General features: G+C 36.2%; 1 protein-coding gene across 1 annotated transcript in view; it reads right to left on the bottom strand.

The window, feature by feature from the left end:
- The window catches only part of LOC126828350 (nuclear pore membrane glycoprotein 210), a 398,410-nt gene that overhangs the window by 100,224 nt on the left and 281,534 nt on the right, over window positions 1-16,652 (bottom strand). Inside the window, exon 28 of the mRNA XM_050558065.2 lies at window positions 4,896-4,958. Coding sequence (XP_050414022.1) covers window positions 4,896-4,958 — 63 coding nt within the window. The remainder of the gene's footprint in view (window positions 1-4,895; window positions 4,959-16,652) is intronic.

The following is a 16,652-nucleotide window of genomic DNA, read 5'->3' as shown; positions in this document are numbered from 1 at the left end:
GAGATCGGTTCTACACACTATGCATCTCCCTGTGTCAGGGGAGATATGATCCAATAGGTACGAATATTGAAAGGAACCAAGATCTTTGTGATATAAACATGCATTCCAAGTTTCATGAAAATCGGATGAAAATTGTGACCTCTAGAGGATCCACAACCTTGATATACCATATTTTACACTATTTGCGTCACTCTCCACTCAAGTGTCGCTATCCAGCATTCGACTCTGCTCACGGCTCACACACTACACTGGTTGACCTAGAGGTCATTGGTCATGTGATTAACTAATGACACCTGTCAGGAAAGTTCCTGGCGTTATAAACACTTGATGAGTTTTAGTCAATTTTAGGGAAAACGTCATCAATTATTACCCCTCCGAAAGAAAGCAGTCTAATTTTGCATGTTTCGTGTGTAAATGTATTAGGCCTTACGATCGCATTATAAAGGTAAACATTATACATCATTGGATCCATGTGTATTATATTTTAAAATTAGCACTGCGACATGCGCAGTTCGTATTTCTGACCACTTAACCCTGTAATATTATGCGAAAGAGTTCCCTGTAATATTTGTAAATACATTATTACTTTGCAATTGTGACCCCATTTCTATTTAAATATGGTAATAGTATTAAATATATTATCATTTATTTGTTTTAAATCGTATTGTTTATCATTGTCCATCAACACCAAGAATCTTGGGGGTGTAGTCAAATGAGCCGTTAGCAGAGATAGTTTGGACTGCAAGGGAAGACAACTCTGTTTGGGAGATTGTATTTGCGTACAATGGGCAGCCATTTTGTGCAGCAGTTTTGGTCTGATTTTCACAAAATTCGAACTCAACTATCATTAGGATGCAACGGTAATATACTAAAACTTTTTTTTTGAATCAGATAAAAATTGTGACCTCTAGAGGGACCACAAACTAAAAACGTGATTTTTCATACAATCAGGGGCCACAATTCAGGAAGTTACAATCTGATATGTGCGAATATCGAAAGGAAACAAGATATTTAGGTTATAAACATGCATTTCAAGTTACATCAAATCGGATCAAAATTGTGAACTTTAGAGTGTCCACAAGCTAAATACATGATTTTTCGTACAATCAGGGCCATAATCCATGAAGTTAATTATACCAATTTAGAAAGGAACCAAGATCTTTGGGAGATAGACCTATATTTCAAGTTTCGTCAAAATCGGATAAAAATTGTGACCTGTAGAGTGTCCACCAACAAATTGTGGACGGACTGACGGACAGGGGCGATGACAATATGTGGGCGTATAACAATACCAGGTAAACATTCCTGCAAGTTCACCATAAAATTTGACCTTCACAGCATACAAGGTTTTGTTTACAGAAACACTGAATCTTCAAAACATGCAACATATTTGGATGAACCCTATCAATTTTCAGGGTTCCACGTTCTACCAGTCCGAGTTACCCCACTGTTCTTAAAAAAGATTTTCTTTTAAATTTGGTGTGAAGAACCATAATGATATTCAGTATTTTCCAACAATCTGGTGTCATGCAAAATACGCCCCACATTTTGCAATAGATGGACTGGGAAATAAGGCTCATCCTCTTATTGTTTAAATTCTTCACATTGAATAAGAAACAAATATGTGACCGGCCGCATCTAAATGAGTCGGAATGCGCGAGAATCAATAATGAGATAAAGATAAATATGATCAAAATATTGTCGACGAATTGATTTTGAAAGGATACAATCGAGTTTTAAAAGTTAACTTGCTTTTTCTCAAAACTTACTTTTGTGAGTTGGGTAGCTTCTAATGGACACAGCTCAGTCAATTTTTGCCCAATTCAAACAAACTATATATAATTACATCAAATTGAAGGTAATGAGTTGGAGAATGTGAAAATAATAATTCAATTTTCAAAATTTCCTCATTGTGACTCAGTATGCTGTGGGGGGTCACATATGTTAAAACCTGTAGTCTCTTATCTCATTCACAAGGTTTTCGGAAAAAGGGGGTAACTTCGGAATGGAATGTTATGAATCGCTGACTATTGATGGGAGTTCATCGGATGAACTTCATCCAGTCGTGACCCTGATGCTACACCCCAAATATTACATAAATCTGTTAACCGGCCTTTGCCAGGCAAGATACGCCTGCATTTTGCAAGAGATGGATAGAGAACAAGCTAAAACAAAAACGTTATTTTTTATACAATCAGGGGCCATAATCCAGGAAGTTAAGGTTTGAAATGCATGAATATCGAAAGGGACTGAGATCTTTGGGATATAAAGATATACTGAGTGCCATGGAAAACGCATCACTTTTTTTTCCCAAATATCTTATTACTAGGTGGTTTTGTATGTATACTATTCAAAAAAAGTAGGGGATATTTGATTTCGGGGGCATAATACTAAAATATGCAAATGACTACGAAAAAAGTCACTATAGAACCTAACAGAAGAAACATTTCCAGTTACATGTGACGCCCAAACGCACCAATAGCTACCGCATGGAATGCAGGTGATGCTTGGGATCATCATGGGGGTCCAACCCAAGATTTGCACGACTCTGACTTTGAATGTTACAGTCATTGTGGCATTGAATTCCAGGGTGGAAACATCAGTTTAATTGTTTTAGTGACCAGAAAACAAATTTTGATATGCGTCGGCTTACCCAAAATGAAAGGTTACGTGCCCTTGGCATGCTACAGATCGGCACAAGACAGGCGGTTGTGGCGCGGACGATGAATGTTTCTCAGTCTGTCATAAGCAGGCTATGGTCCAGATACCGTGATACACAATCTGTACAGGACAGACCACGCTCAGGTCGACCAAGGGCGACAACTCAAGCCCAGGATCGATTTATCCGTACCTTGGCCTTGAGAAATCGTGTCATCACAGCAAATCAGATCAGCGCTCGTCTTCAAACAGACACTGGTGTGAGAGTGAGTGGCCAGACGATTCGGAATCGACTGCATAGGGGTCACCTTCGCGCCCGACGTCCTCGCGTGATCCCTTGTTTGAGAGATCATTACATTCAGGCAAGACGTCGTTGGTGTAGGGATCGTCAAAACTGGGATAATCGACGCTGGAGCAATGTGATGTTTTCAGATGAGTCAAGGTTCACTGTTGATTTTTTTGACAGACGTAGGAGGGTGTGGCGTCGTCGAAACGAGCGCTTCCAAGACGTTAACGTCATCAGACATGATCGATTTGGGGGTGGTTCTGTTATGGTGTGGGGAGGCATCACTGTTGCTGGAAGAACGGCTTTACATGTTGTTGCAGGGCGTGTTACAGGCCAGTACTACCGGGACAACATCTTGGCAGTCCATGTTGTGCCGTTCGCACGACGTCATGGCCGCCGTTTCATCTTCCAGGATGACAACGCAAGATGTCACAGGGCCAGGATCGTTACAGGTTACCTCAAACAACAGAACATCACCACATTACCTTGGCCAGCACTGAGTCCCGACCTCTCCCCCATCGAGCATGTTTGGGACATGCTTGGACAGATGTTACGTCAACGTCAACAACGTCCTGCCAATGTCCAAGAACTTGCTGCTGCGTTGCAACAGGAATGGGACAATCTGGACCAAAATGACCTTAGACGTCTCATTAGGAGTATGCCACGTCGGATCAATGCTTGTTTGGCAAACAGAGGAGGATTTACCCGTTACTGACTTGGTTGTGATGCTGTGGTAACTTTGCTGTTTGACCCCGGGTATCATTTTACCCTTATAATGGTCAGTCTGTGCCTTACTTAGTCTAACGATCATTTGGAATAAATCGATGAATGTGAACTTCATTTCATTTTGTCATTTGTTTCTTCGTCAGTTTCATTAGGTGACTTTAATAACACTTAAAAATCAAATATCCCCTACTTTTTTTGAATAGTATATAATATTATGCAATACTATGAACTATTGTTTCACACAATGCTTCCAAACGCAAAAAATATCAGCCCGTGTGCACAAAAAAAAAATTGTACGAGATGCACATGAAAAACCCCATATTGTGTGTGAGCCCTTTAAAAGCATGTTTTCAACTTAATGTGCAGTACATGAACTGTGAAACGTCAATCTGTCGTAATTTGTTGTTGGACGTGTGAAGGAATCGAGCTAGAGATGCCGAGACTTACTGAAAATCAACGGAATAAAGCCATGGGAATGTCCAGGGCTGGCATGTCTACACGTGGTATTGCCAGACACTTCAATTGTCATCAGTCCACTATTGTAAGGTTGGTGGAACGTGTCTGAGCTACTGGATCAACACGTGACCGTCAACGTCCTGGTCCACAACGCGTTACAACCCAGGCTCAAGACACTACATTCGGGTCACTCATCTGCGTGACAGATTCCGCCCAGCATCTCAAACAGGTGCAGCAGTCGTCGGGAGGCAACTGGAGAACCTGGAGAAAACCCACGGGGTCAGAAATATGACAAGGAGCAAAGAAGGCTAGGCATTGGCTTTGTTTTGCCAAATTTATAGTGGGTGTGACATTGCCACAGGGGGTCGGGACATGCAGCAAAATAAATAGTTGCTGTTTTTAAGGTATAAGGAATAAATATGCAAAGTTCAAAGATGATCCATTCAGAATTGCATTCTGTAGACAACAAACACAAAAATTGTACGATTCAAAAGTTTTGTGCATTCTAGGACTGTCTGTTCCAGAGGTATATTATGTGTCCCTTAAAGTTTGTGACCATATTTCCTTAAGTCATATCAAATTTGACATCCAGTTTTAATTTCGGAAAAGCTGGTATGGCAATCTTCAAAGATTTGCGTAAAATTGTTTCAAGCCTTATAAACTGGAGTAAAACTGTTTCAAGCCTGAGTGACTGGAGTTTAATAACAATATCAACAATTTTGGCAGTAGGTTAACAATGACAATCATATGTTTAAGAAACAATTTTTACCTGGAATGTGGATCCCACTACCAGTGTGATGTTCTGAGGATCTAATTTCAAAGGAGAAAAAACCTGAAAAAAAGAGTAGAGAGGGAAATGGGGTTTACAAGAAATAGTTGGGTTTTGTCTACAGTTAATGTGTCGGTTCTAGAAAAGAGCCCACGAGGTTGTGACTAATGATGGGATTCTTTTATAGACATCTAGTTTAATAATTTAATAAACTTTATAAGACTGTAACAAACCGTCATTATTGATGAAAAGGAAATTTGTATATACTGTCACTGAGAATTACTAAGAGGTTGATCTGTACGCAGCCCTTATAGAAATCTTGTTTTGGCTTGTTATTTGTACGTCTATCGAAAGAAAATTAATTTCCTGACTATTACTCGGTATTACCGCGTTAAAATTGTAAATAAGGTGTGTTAACGCTAGGGGTGAAAACTTATGTGACGGTGCGTTTTCTGTAGAGGTGTGTTAATTAACAAATCGGTACAAAATGAATGTCAATGGTGTGTATTGTTTAATTGGGGTGTTTTCTCGCTAGTTGCGATAACTACACTAAAAGGACCAACATTGGGAAGGAAAAATGTTTCATCGTGAGATTTATCGTTCGACCGTGTGTTTTACGCAGGTCTTTGATTAAATTAAAGACAGGTGTTTAGATAGGCGTGTGTGCTCACTATGATCTACGTTTACCGTATGTGTCTTTTGCATTGCGTACCATATATATAAAGTTGCATTTAATGAAACAAAATATGGTCCTTAATCTATCGTATACGGAAAGGCGAATGTAATGTTGTCATTTATAAATACCCAGCAGTCAGCGCTCAATTTGAATATCCACAGGAATATAGAGAGTAAACCCAGCAAAAACTATTTTTTCTACAACCGAAATATATTTCTGCTTTATTACTAAAAAGATGCCCACTCACCGTTTCACATTTATTAAATTTATAAAAATGCACCACGATGAGTAAATGGTGCATCTTACCTTCAATAGCAATATCCATAAAACAGAAATCTCCATATTAATAAATAATACAACACAACCAACCGAACAGTGGTAATTCCCACACAAATGATATATTTAAACTAAAATTACTTTAGCTTTTCACTAAATTTACATCGCATACAATCAAACGATCCTCATTCAGCAGAACTTGTAACTTATAATAGCCGTTTTTATGCAATTACAGAATTGTCCCATGATATATCATATCAAAGAAACATATGCGCCCGAATTGACACGTAATCATTTTCGAGACTTGTCTTCTATTCTTAGGACTATACCTGATGTTTATACTGCATACCATATAGTCACGCTACTTATAGATAAAGTTGCATTTAATTTTAATAAAATAAAAATATTGACCTTAATCTATCGCACGAAATGCAATGTCGTCATTTATAAATATCGAACAGGTAGGCCCCAATTTGAATATCCCCGGGTATATAGCCAATAAGCCAAATTTGCTGTATGTAAATATACTGATTCTCGTAAATTTATAAACTTCACGCAATCTCAATAACGTCTCCTTGATCAAAGTGTAGCGTCCAACGGTTGTATCCATGATAAACTGGGCCCCTCTATCACAAAGATTCACTAGTGGAACCTCGGCTACTGATCTGTTATCCAGGGAGGGGTTTTTCTAAGCTCGCCTGGGATCACAACTCTCTTCGGTTAGTAATGAGTAAGTGTCAGCTAAAAAGTGACTATAAGGAATCCCTTCCCAAGTTCTTGACCGGGATCTCCAATAATTGAATGAAATATGACTGCAATGTCGCCTTGCACAATGTCTCCCCTTACTCAATAACACAAACAACAAAAAAAATATTCATATAAAAATAAATATATATTATCCTTTGATCAAGATCAAATTACATAGGTCGGACAAAAATATAACATAATAATGATGATGATAATGATATAAATATCAAACCACTTTCAGGCGAAACCCAAATGATGGTCGACACACAACCACAGGTGTACACGATCAGCAACAATATATGGAATCTGGTAAACAGACACACACGTAATAATGAAACAATAATATGATCTCTAATATAATAACACTAGAGGTAGTAAAACACTACTACGACCATGGTAAGGCGAGCATCTATGGGTGTGCTTTTTTTTTTATATTCACCATTTTTATTCGCACTTCATATGCAAATAATCGTAATCAAAATGAACCGATCGGATAAATGGCTCGCGGGAAAATAAACGATTCATCTAATAGTTAAACATAGTAGACAAATTAACAGGTGTTGATTTTTAAACGCATCTCAGGAAATTGGACTGCTCGTCTAATAAATAAACGCATTAGATAAGTCAACGCTTCGGCTATTTCTAAACCCCTCTCAGAAAAAATTAAACGGTGTACCATTAATATAAACTATAGTACTAATTAAACGATTTTTGTCATTTCCAAATGATTTTTATCAATATCAAATGATGTTTTGAAATTAAACTATATGCATAGTTTTTAGGGCTATAAACAGGGGTTACAGTGTAATAAGGCTAGATAATGTGACATCTCCCCTTTTTGAAGACGATAGCCAAGCAAAGTGTGGAATACACCCACACAGCAGCTTTGTCTCAACTGCCGCTTACCCAAAAGGAAAACTTGGATGTTTAACAAATTTGATAAGGATCTAGGATCTTTGAAGAAATATTATCTCTAGGGTTCATGTTTTTATGACCCCATTGCTTCCAACCAAATTTGAAAAACCAGCGACTGCCAGGCAGGATACGCCTACATTTTACAAGAGATGGATAGAGAACAGACGTGTCAACCCCCAGGTATGAAAAAACAGGAGACCAGCAATGAAAAAAACAGGAGAATCCAGGAGATTTTTTTTTTTATCAAATAACTTCATATTTATTGATCATAGACAGGGTATGAAATAAGCCTCTTATATGGTAACCTCAAAATAGGTTACGCTAATCTGCCTGAAATTTGAAATGGTAACCTATAGGTTACGATGCATCAATTTGCTGCCATATTGGTTTAGAGCTGACCCTCGAATTAACCTAGGGGATTTGGGGGCAAAGAAAATTTTGCATTTTGCCATGCAATATGGTACAATTTGGATGATTTTACACCACTATAGGTAGTCTACACTTTAACCCATTTAGCCCTAGAGCCAGCTACCCCTGAGCTCATTAAATCAGCAGGGTGGGCCCCTAAGCCAATAGTTGATTATTGTTTATCCTAATATCCCCTACTTACAAAATTGCAAATAACTAAAAAATATTATCTATACAAAGAAATACTCTGTTACAAAAATGTACAGAATGTCATGTTCTTTCCAATGATATAAAATTCAATTGTACAAAGTAACAATTATACTACTATAAATAATATTGAAAAGTCAGTTCCACTAAAATTATGACTTTTCTCTTAGGCCGCATTCCATGGGCACAAATTGTCGTTGCAAAAATATTTTCGTTCCTACAAATCCGGTCTAGAAAAAATTATGTCAGTTTATAGTTCATATAGAGATATTCATTTGTTGTAATTTTCTCCCAAAAATTTCATAGTTCTTCGGTGATATTCTTCTTTGAAATCCGGACTATTTATTGATAGTAGAATTCATAGTGCGCAAGGTCACTGGACAGAATTCAGCTTTGTTCGCCGCGTCACGTGATCGTTTTTTTCCACAATCGACCAATCATGTTATTGTCTACATTCGCGTGTGTTGTTGGTAAACACAAAATGGCGTGCTTCACGAGCAACACATTGCAGTTATACATGTAGAAGCTACACGAAATGGTGACAAAGGTTCAATTAACTTGTATTGTTCACTTAGACAGTGTTAATAAGGGAGGTGCAGAACCCTTTACAAACACAAGGTGAGACAAATGTCATGAGGCAGCTATAGACTGGTTTCAATTGGATGGAAATAACCGATCCATTGCAGCATTTTAAGATACAAATGGATTTATTACGAAGGATATTATATTGAAAATACAGTCGGCAGTGGTTTTGGATTTCACCCAACGTTTTATAGATGTTTTAAGAACAAAACAGTTAAAAGATGCGAAAAAGAAAAAGAGTGAGAAGGCAGCGTCTACATTTAGTCCAACCAAAACTAAAACTGTCACCACATACAGACTATTATTATTACTGTGATGTGCTCATAATATATTTTACCAAACATTATTGAACAACTGACTATTAGTATATTAATCATTCGAAAAAAATAACAATTCACTCATAACATAATATTTTAAAGATAGGTTGTCAGGCAACGAAACATACACCCAAGCAAATGTTCTTTTTGGCATTATGACCCTAATGTTTTGGCCGTTATGTAGTTATGACCAAAATGTTTGACTGTTGTGACCAAATACTAGAGCCATTTTGGTTTAGGGCCTTTAAGTCCATAACCCCTACTACTAGGCCTAGAACTTCAACAACTTTAAAGATAGGTTGCCAGGCAACGAAACATCGCCCACAGCAGCTAAATCGTCCGGGCAGTCAACAAGAGTTGTCGCATATTTTTACTTTCTTTCGGTGATTAAAAATTTATAATACACTAAAATCTGATTAAGAGTAACAACTCATGAAGTAATTATCAGAAAATCATTAGAATTTGTTTGGTTTTTATAAAGTTCTGTCCCATGCTAATGTTTAGTATACGAAACATTTAATATCATGGAATATAGCTGTTAAAGTTATCAAAATTCATTGAAAATCAGTATACTTGGTTGTCTCAAGACCTTTAACACTGTATAAATTTAAAGTCAATCGTATATTAACTTTGTCCTCTAGAGCATCCACAAGATATTTTGAAGTGATCAAGTACCATAACTCTGGCAGTAATTATAGGAAATCACTGAAAATAGGATTCGTCTCATGACCTTAAACACTGTGTATAAATTTAATGTCAATCGGATATTAACTTTGGCCTCTAGCGCGTCCAAAAGATTTTTTGGAGTGATCAAGGGCCATAACTCTGGCAGTAATTATTGGAAATCGCTGAAAATCAATATGCTTCTTCGACTCATGACCTTAAATGCTGTGTATAAATTTAAAGTCAATCGGATATTAACTTTAGCCTCTAGAGCGTCCACAAGATTTTTTGAAGTGATCAAGGGCCATAACTCGGGCAGTAGTTATCAGAAATCGCTGAAAATCAATAAGCTTCTTCGTCTCATGACCTTAAACACTGTGTATAAATTTAAAGTCAATCGGATAATAACTTTAGCCTCTAGAGCGTCCACAAGCAATTGTGGAAGATGGACCGACGGACAGACGGGGGCGACGACAATATACGACCACATTTCAATGTGGGCGTATAAAAACTAAAAGTGTGTCTCATTCACCCCTGTATAATTTGCAAGAAAAAATCCAAGTATGTTCGAGCGAGGGCCACACAAAAGAGTGACAATTTAGTCCAGTGCAAAATAAAAACAGCATTTTTATCATTTTATTTAAAGCACCAATAACACTTTTGCTGTTTTGATAAGTCCAGTGAAACAAATACCGGTAGCCTTATTCTAACTACTAAATGAGTTAGTGTCTTACTCTTAGTGTAAATCCTCCATTAAATTGTATTTTATTTATCTTTTAAATATTTTTCAAATCGAAGGTAATTAGTTTTGGATTTGATCGACTACATGTACATGTATAGTATCTGTTATAATTGTTTAAAGAAATCAGAATATTTATTAATCAGAAGCAAGATATGAACACTGGAAGTGTGTTTGGCACTTTTATCGATGATTACCTGTACACTATGTCGTAGGTGAGGCCCATATTGATGGGGGGGGGGAGGGGGTAGGGGTGCCATCTGGTTCATTCGCAATTGCAGACAAAACCCATTTTTCTATATGAGAATGAAATTTGACAGCTTTTAATTACAGTCAAGTGTTATTTTAATTAGTCAAGTGTTATTTTAATTACAGTCAAGTGTTATTTTAATTAGTCAAGTGTTATTTTAATTACAGTCAAGTGTTATTTTAATTCATATATCTATTGTATGCATGCTTATACATTGTAGATGCAAAATTTTATTTCATCCATATGGGCTTTTCCCTGACAATTCTGAGCTAGTTCAAATTATTTAAGCATTCATTCTTAATATTTCTGCAACTTTTTAACAGTTCTCAACCTTTATTTCTAAATAATGTTTTTTCATTCTTAATCTTAGCTCTTATAACCTTGCAGGTTATAGTAGTTATAATTTAAATCTTGAATATTTAAGATAATGCATTATTTATTTTAAAAGTGGAAGCCTTCAAATTGAATTTATTTAAACTCTCGGGACAATAACTATTCTATTCCTTTAAAACATTAATTGTATTTGTGCTATTAAAAGGTGACTAGCCAAGGGTGAAATGTTACTAATCCTAATGACATGTTAATTTATTATAATCCCTTGTTGTTTATAAAACTGTTATAGATAGAAAGTAACTGACAATATGGTTCATTCTCACCCAGCTCAAAACTTAAATAATCATGTTAGCGTGACTAAGGTGTTAATTGGAATTTCTAAAGAAGGATTAGCTGTAGTCTGTTTCACATTGGGTACTGTTTATTTCATTAGGTTAAACCTAATAGTAAAACAAAATCACTTCATAATGTTTTATTCAACATTTATTATAGTAAAACATGTTTATTTTAACACTTTTAATGTAAATGGAAAAACTTAATATAAAAAATAAATAACTAAATAGCACTATGAAATGAGCATCAACATTAAAAATATATATTTCATATAGGCAAGTAAACATTTCATACTTTTTACTCTAAATGGACAAGGTGAGATACCGCATCTACATAAAGCATGATGTCTCTTTGACCATTTCGGAACTGATCTTTCAATGCTTGAAGTCTCTCTTCTAGTTCACGGTAGGCTTTCTTCTTTGGCCTGGAAATGCCGTTAGCACTGAGCTGTACAATTCTTATTTCAGTCAGCGTCTGCTCTCTTTTCAGCACAGTAGGTTTTAATTGAACCAAATTGATTCATTACTTTGTAAAAAATCACTCATTAAACACAGTTCACATGACACTTATTAAACGGTTAATCCATATCTAATTAGGTGAACACATTTCAGCTACAGACCATAATCCCCCAGCCCTAAACCCCCTTAATCAATATTTTGAGCTGGATGAGAACACCCCGATAATATGGCCTGACTGGTGAACATGCCAATCGTATGATTAATCTTCTAATTGTTTTATTTACCATTGTTTTATTTCTTATATTGTACATTATTACATCAATGCTTATTTATGTCAACACTTGATCTAGCCAAGTGATTAGAAGTAATTCCATATAAATATGTGATTGTACTTCATACGTCAGTCATTTAGGTCTATCCGACTTAGTAGCATAAGGTACTAGTCGGTTATCCGCGGTCCTGTAAGTGTATGTAGATAATTGTTATTATAAGTTTCCAGTATTAAAGATTTGAAGGACCATTCCAGACTCTTGTAATATCTGACGGACCTCACAGTCACTCTATACACTAGTCTATCCATGATCATTAAGACAGCAGGCTAGACAGGTTTTAAGTATGTTGTTATGTAAAATGAATGATTTTATTAGAATTACACTTATAGAAGCATACACTTATAGAAGCAGTGACCTTGTTGTATTCTCTGTAATCTCCCTTGATATTAAGGCATTTTTCTAGTGAAATCGACCGGTCCAATATCCTTAATCAGTGTCGAAAAAACCTGACTGACTGACACATTTTATGTCAGCGTGATCAAAATACCTTTTGTGACTCTCATACACCACTTCTCTACATGGATGGGACATTTTTGGGGTTCATTTGATTTCTGTTCATCCCGACCGCGAGCAATTTGCAAGGTAAATCGTGCACATGGCTTTGTTTACAAATGCTATGACCTGGCACTTGACCCCAGAATTTTTTACCGCAACCCCGCAAGCATGACCGCTGATTGGCCAAATATTAAATAGCTGCACAGGATCCAACTCACATCTACACAAATATGGCTCCAAACTATAAAGAAATAAGTCATCGATTTCTGGCCTATTTCAAGCTTGAACTATTAAATTGACAAATTTTATTGGAGAACTTTGTTGACATATTGATTGCATGATTATTTATAGTCCGATTTGTAGACCGGTTTAGCGGGAGCGAAGGTGACAAGATTTTCACCCCGAGAATTCGGCCTATCTGTCATAATGGTAAAATAACGTGGACAACTATCTCCTGAGAATTTTTTTTCTTAAACAGTACAGTGTTCAAAGTAAATATAAATATAACTTTTAAAAAGAAATATCGCCCCAAATGAACGTCACTTCATCGCTATCGGCATTTGACATTTCTGACTTTGGATATATGGAGGGAATTGTTGTCTTCTTTGCTTCATTGCATCGAAAATAAAAAATATACAGTAATGTAATATTCCTCTATAAGTAAGTGCAGGGGGACTGCACCACACAAAATTTACACAAAAACAAATACACGGACAAGACATCATACTCAGGAAAACACAAACAGACAGACAATTAAAATAAAAGTGAATGGATCCTGCCGTAAGCGTCCACTGCGCTGTACAGTCCCGGGTCTGTAGGGACGCAGACTTCACTCAAATTTGAAAACAATCAAGAATACAACCCAAAGAAACCATTGTGCAATGCCAACATGAGTCATGATCTGCTATATGCTACACGAAATATGAATATAAGCATATGTAGTAAAATTCAACTATACACGTAACCACATCGGTGAAATGTATAAAAAAATTAGTCTAAACCTAAATGCTCTAAAAACAATCAAGAAACGTTTCAGTATTCAATACATATAGGGCACATGTTCCATCCGTCAGAAAAAACAAAAACAAAACTGAATACAAAGAAGCAAGTAGGAAATGTAGACTGTCTTGAGAGACAGCCGTCTGCCGACGGAGTGGCAACGTTATTTTGGGAATGACGTCAAATCTTAGAAGGTTAAAAAAAATCACAATAATAATAGTCCGGGAGCCCAGTGAGATTTAATCAAAATATTGAGTCCAAAAGGTTTGAAGTCCAAAAGGTTTGAGGTCTACAACACATGTGACCCCCCATGGCATACTGAGTCGCAATGAGGAAATTTTGAAAATTGTTATTTTCACATTCTCCGAATCATTACCTTCAATTTGATGTATAGTTTGTTTGAATCGGGCAAAAATTGACTGAGTTGTGACTGCTTAAAGCCATCCAACTCACCAAAGTAAGTTTTGATTCGACAATTTCCGCCATCTTTTTTTTTCAAAATGGACGCCAAAATGACAAATTTTCGAGTTTTCATAAGTTATGTGTTTATTAATTTCATTGAATGGGTTTTTGGGGGTGCTACATCAAAAAATTGCAGTATAAGAGTAAATCCGATAATACCTGCCATTTTTTTTTTTCATAATGGCGACCGAAATGATAATCGTAGTAGTAAAATTAATCCGACAATATCAACCAATATCAACGTCGCCCAAATAAATAAGTAGCTGTTTTTCCATAAGTATGTGTTTTTTGTGTATTGCTCTACCCAGTTACTAAATGCCTCTTAAAGATTATCAACCATTTTGTTTTATCAAAATGGCGACCAAAATGACAATTTTTTTATCACCGTATATTTGTAACCGTCTGGTGCAATGTCATTTTATATGTTTTATTAGGCACAAAGATTGTAGCATCAGGGTCGACTAGACTGTATCCTCCATCTTGTTTTTCAAAATGGCCACCAAAATGGCAATTATTGGAGTTCTTATACTTGGTACTCGTGTAATATATCATTTTAGAGGATTTTGGGGGCGCTGAACACGAAAAACATGGTTTTGGGTCGATGCAACGAATATTTATCATTTTACATATTCAATGATTTTATGGTCACCCATCAGTTATGGTCACACCTTGCAGGGTAGGGTATACCAATGAAACAACGGTATTCGACACCTTATGCTATCAAGTATAAGAAAAGAGAACATTTTTCAAAAGACAACAGTATGCTAAAAACTCCCATAAATTTAAGAAAATATAATAACAAATTGTATTATAATGCATCACAAATTACTAGTATTTTTTTTAATAAAATATAATAACAAATGGAATAATAATAGCACTCGAAATAGGATGATTTGTAAAAGAAAAGTAACTCAAGCACTGGAAATGTGGCCATTTAGATGAGCCAGTTCATTTTGCTACAATACGGTGGGGTGCGGAATCATTTAGCTATTGGGTGTTTATTATGATTACTAATTTAATGTTCCGTTAACGCCCATGTCGACCACGTTTCGCTGGTGGTGGAATAATATCACTGTTTGTGGTTTGACCGCGACCACGTTTCGCTGGTGGTGGAATATTCTTCATGTTCTTCGTTTGAAAACGACCACGGCCAAGACCACGTTTCATTGGTAGCTGATTATTTGTGGTTTGACCGGTTTTAACTTGCAATTGATCATCTCGTCATGGTTTTCATTAATATGGTGAGGTAATAAGGCGGTCGGCCATAGGCATGTTCTGTCTGTTATCTCATCAGGGTGTTCGTTGATATGACAGGGTTTTTCGGCTCTATTATTAATATTGACTTTCGTAACACATACAGGTAACGTTAATGATAAAATCAAGTCAGCCTATTAATTTATACCTATCGTTAGCTTACCCCAAGCTGGTTAATAATATTCTACTAGTAAAAGTCAATCAGGGTAATAAATATAAAGAACCATAATAATAACAATAATAATACCGACAAACACAAAATCTATAACAACAGATAATTAGAACTTGGCAGTAAAAACAGTAGGTCATTCAGTTGAGCAGATGATAATAATAATTAAAAGAGAAAGCACTAATGATCAAAGATCCCGTATTAATATGGTTTGACTATTGTTTACAGCTTAATTAATTGAGTACTGATTGATCTACTGTTTTGACTGCCGAGTTCTAATTAAAAGAGATGGAGAGAGAGAGAGAAATGGGGTTTAACGTCCACTCAACACAAACTAGGTCATTTCGGGACTAACATGTGGTTTAATTTTATTTCAATAATTCGCTTGCGCGTAGGGGTCTTTAGCAGTGGGAGGAAACCGGAGGACCCGGAGAAAACCCACGAGGTTGGATAAAAGACATGGTACTAGGCCTTATGATCAAAGATACAGTAGTAACATGGTTTGACTATACACCTTAATTGAAAATAGTTCCACTGTATTTACTATGGAGTTTTCGTATGGCACGGTTATGATGCCAGTGTAGAGATAGCTGTAAACAAATGCTATTTACAGTGGATATAATTTCATTACGAGAATTTAATTTATTAATTCATTGGGCTTGGGTGATGGTATGTTCTAAAACAATATCACACAGCAACCATGCCATTAAATCTTTCGTTATTTTGTCGTTTAATATTAATATTTTCTTTTTTAGGTTTTCAAGGGTGCCGAAGACGAAAATCGTAGTAAATGCGCTCTTTTCATAGCAAAACATCCACAACACATGCGGCATATTCACATTTCCTATGATAGCGTTATAATTTAGAACAGTGTATACATTAGTAGTCTAAGTTAACTTCAGTTAATCTCATCAATTATTTAGCACCTTGGTGCCAGTAGTCAGAAGATTAAGGTTGTTGATTGGGTAATCAAGTTTAGTAGCCTATCTTAATCATCAAAGAAGCCGCCACAGCTGCATGCCTGAATTAAGATTTTGCGTGTACAATAAGTCTATTGTTATTTTAAGCCTCAGGTACCATAACGGTATCAAAATATGAGTCCATAATAGAATAGAAATTTCAATTTCATTGGCATGAAATGC

The sequence above is a fragment of the Patella vulgata genome, chromosome 7 (assembly GCF_932274485.2).
Source record: "Patella vulgata chromosome 7, xgPatVulg1.2, whole genome shotgun sequence".
Classification (NCBI taxonomy): Eukaryota; Metazoa; Mollusca; class Gastropoda; family Patellidae; genus Patella; species Patella vulgata.
This window is presented reverse-complemented; position numbering and strand designations above follow the sequence as displayed.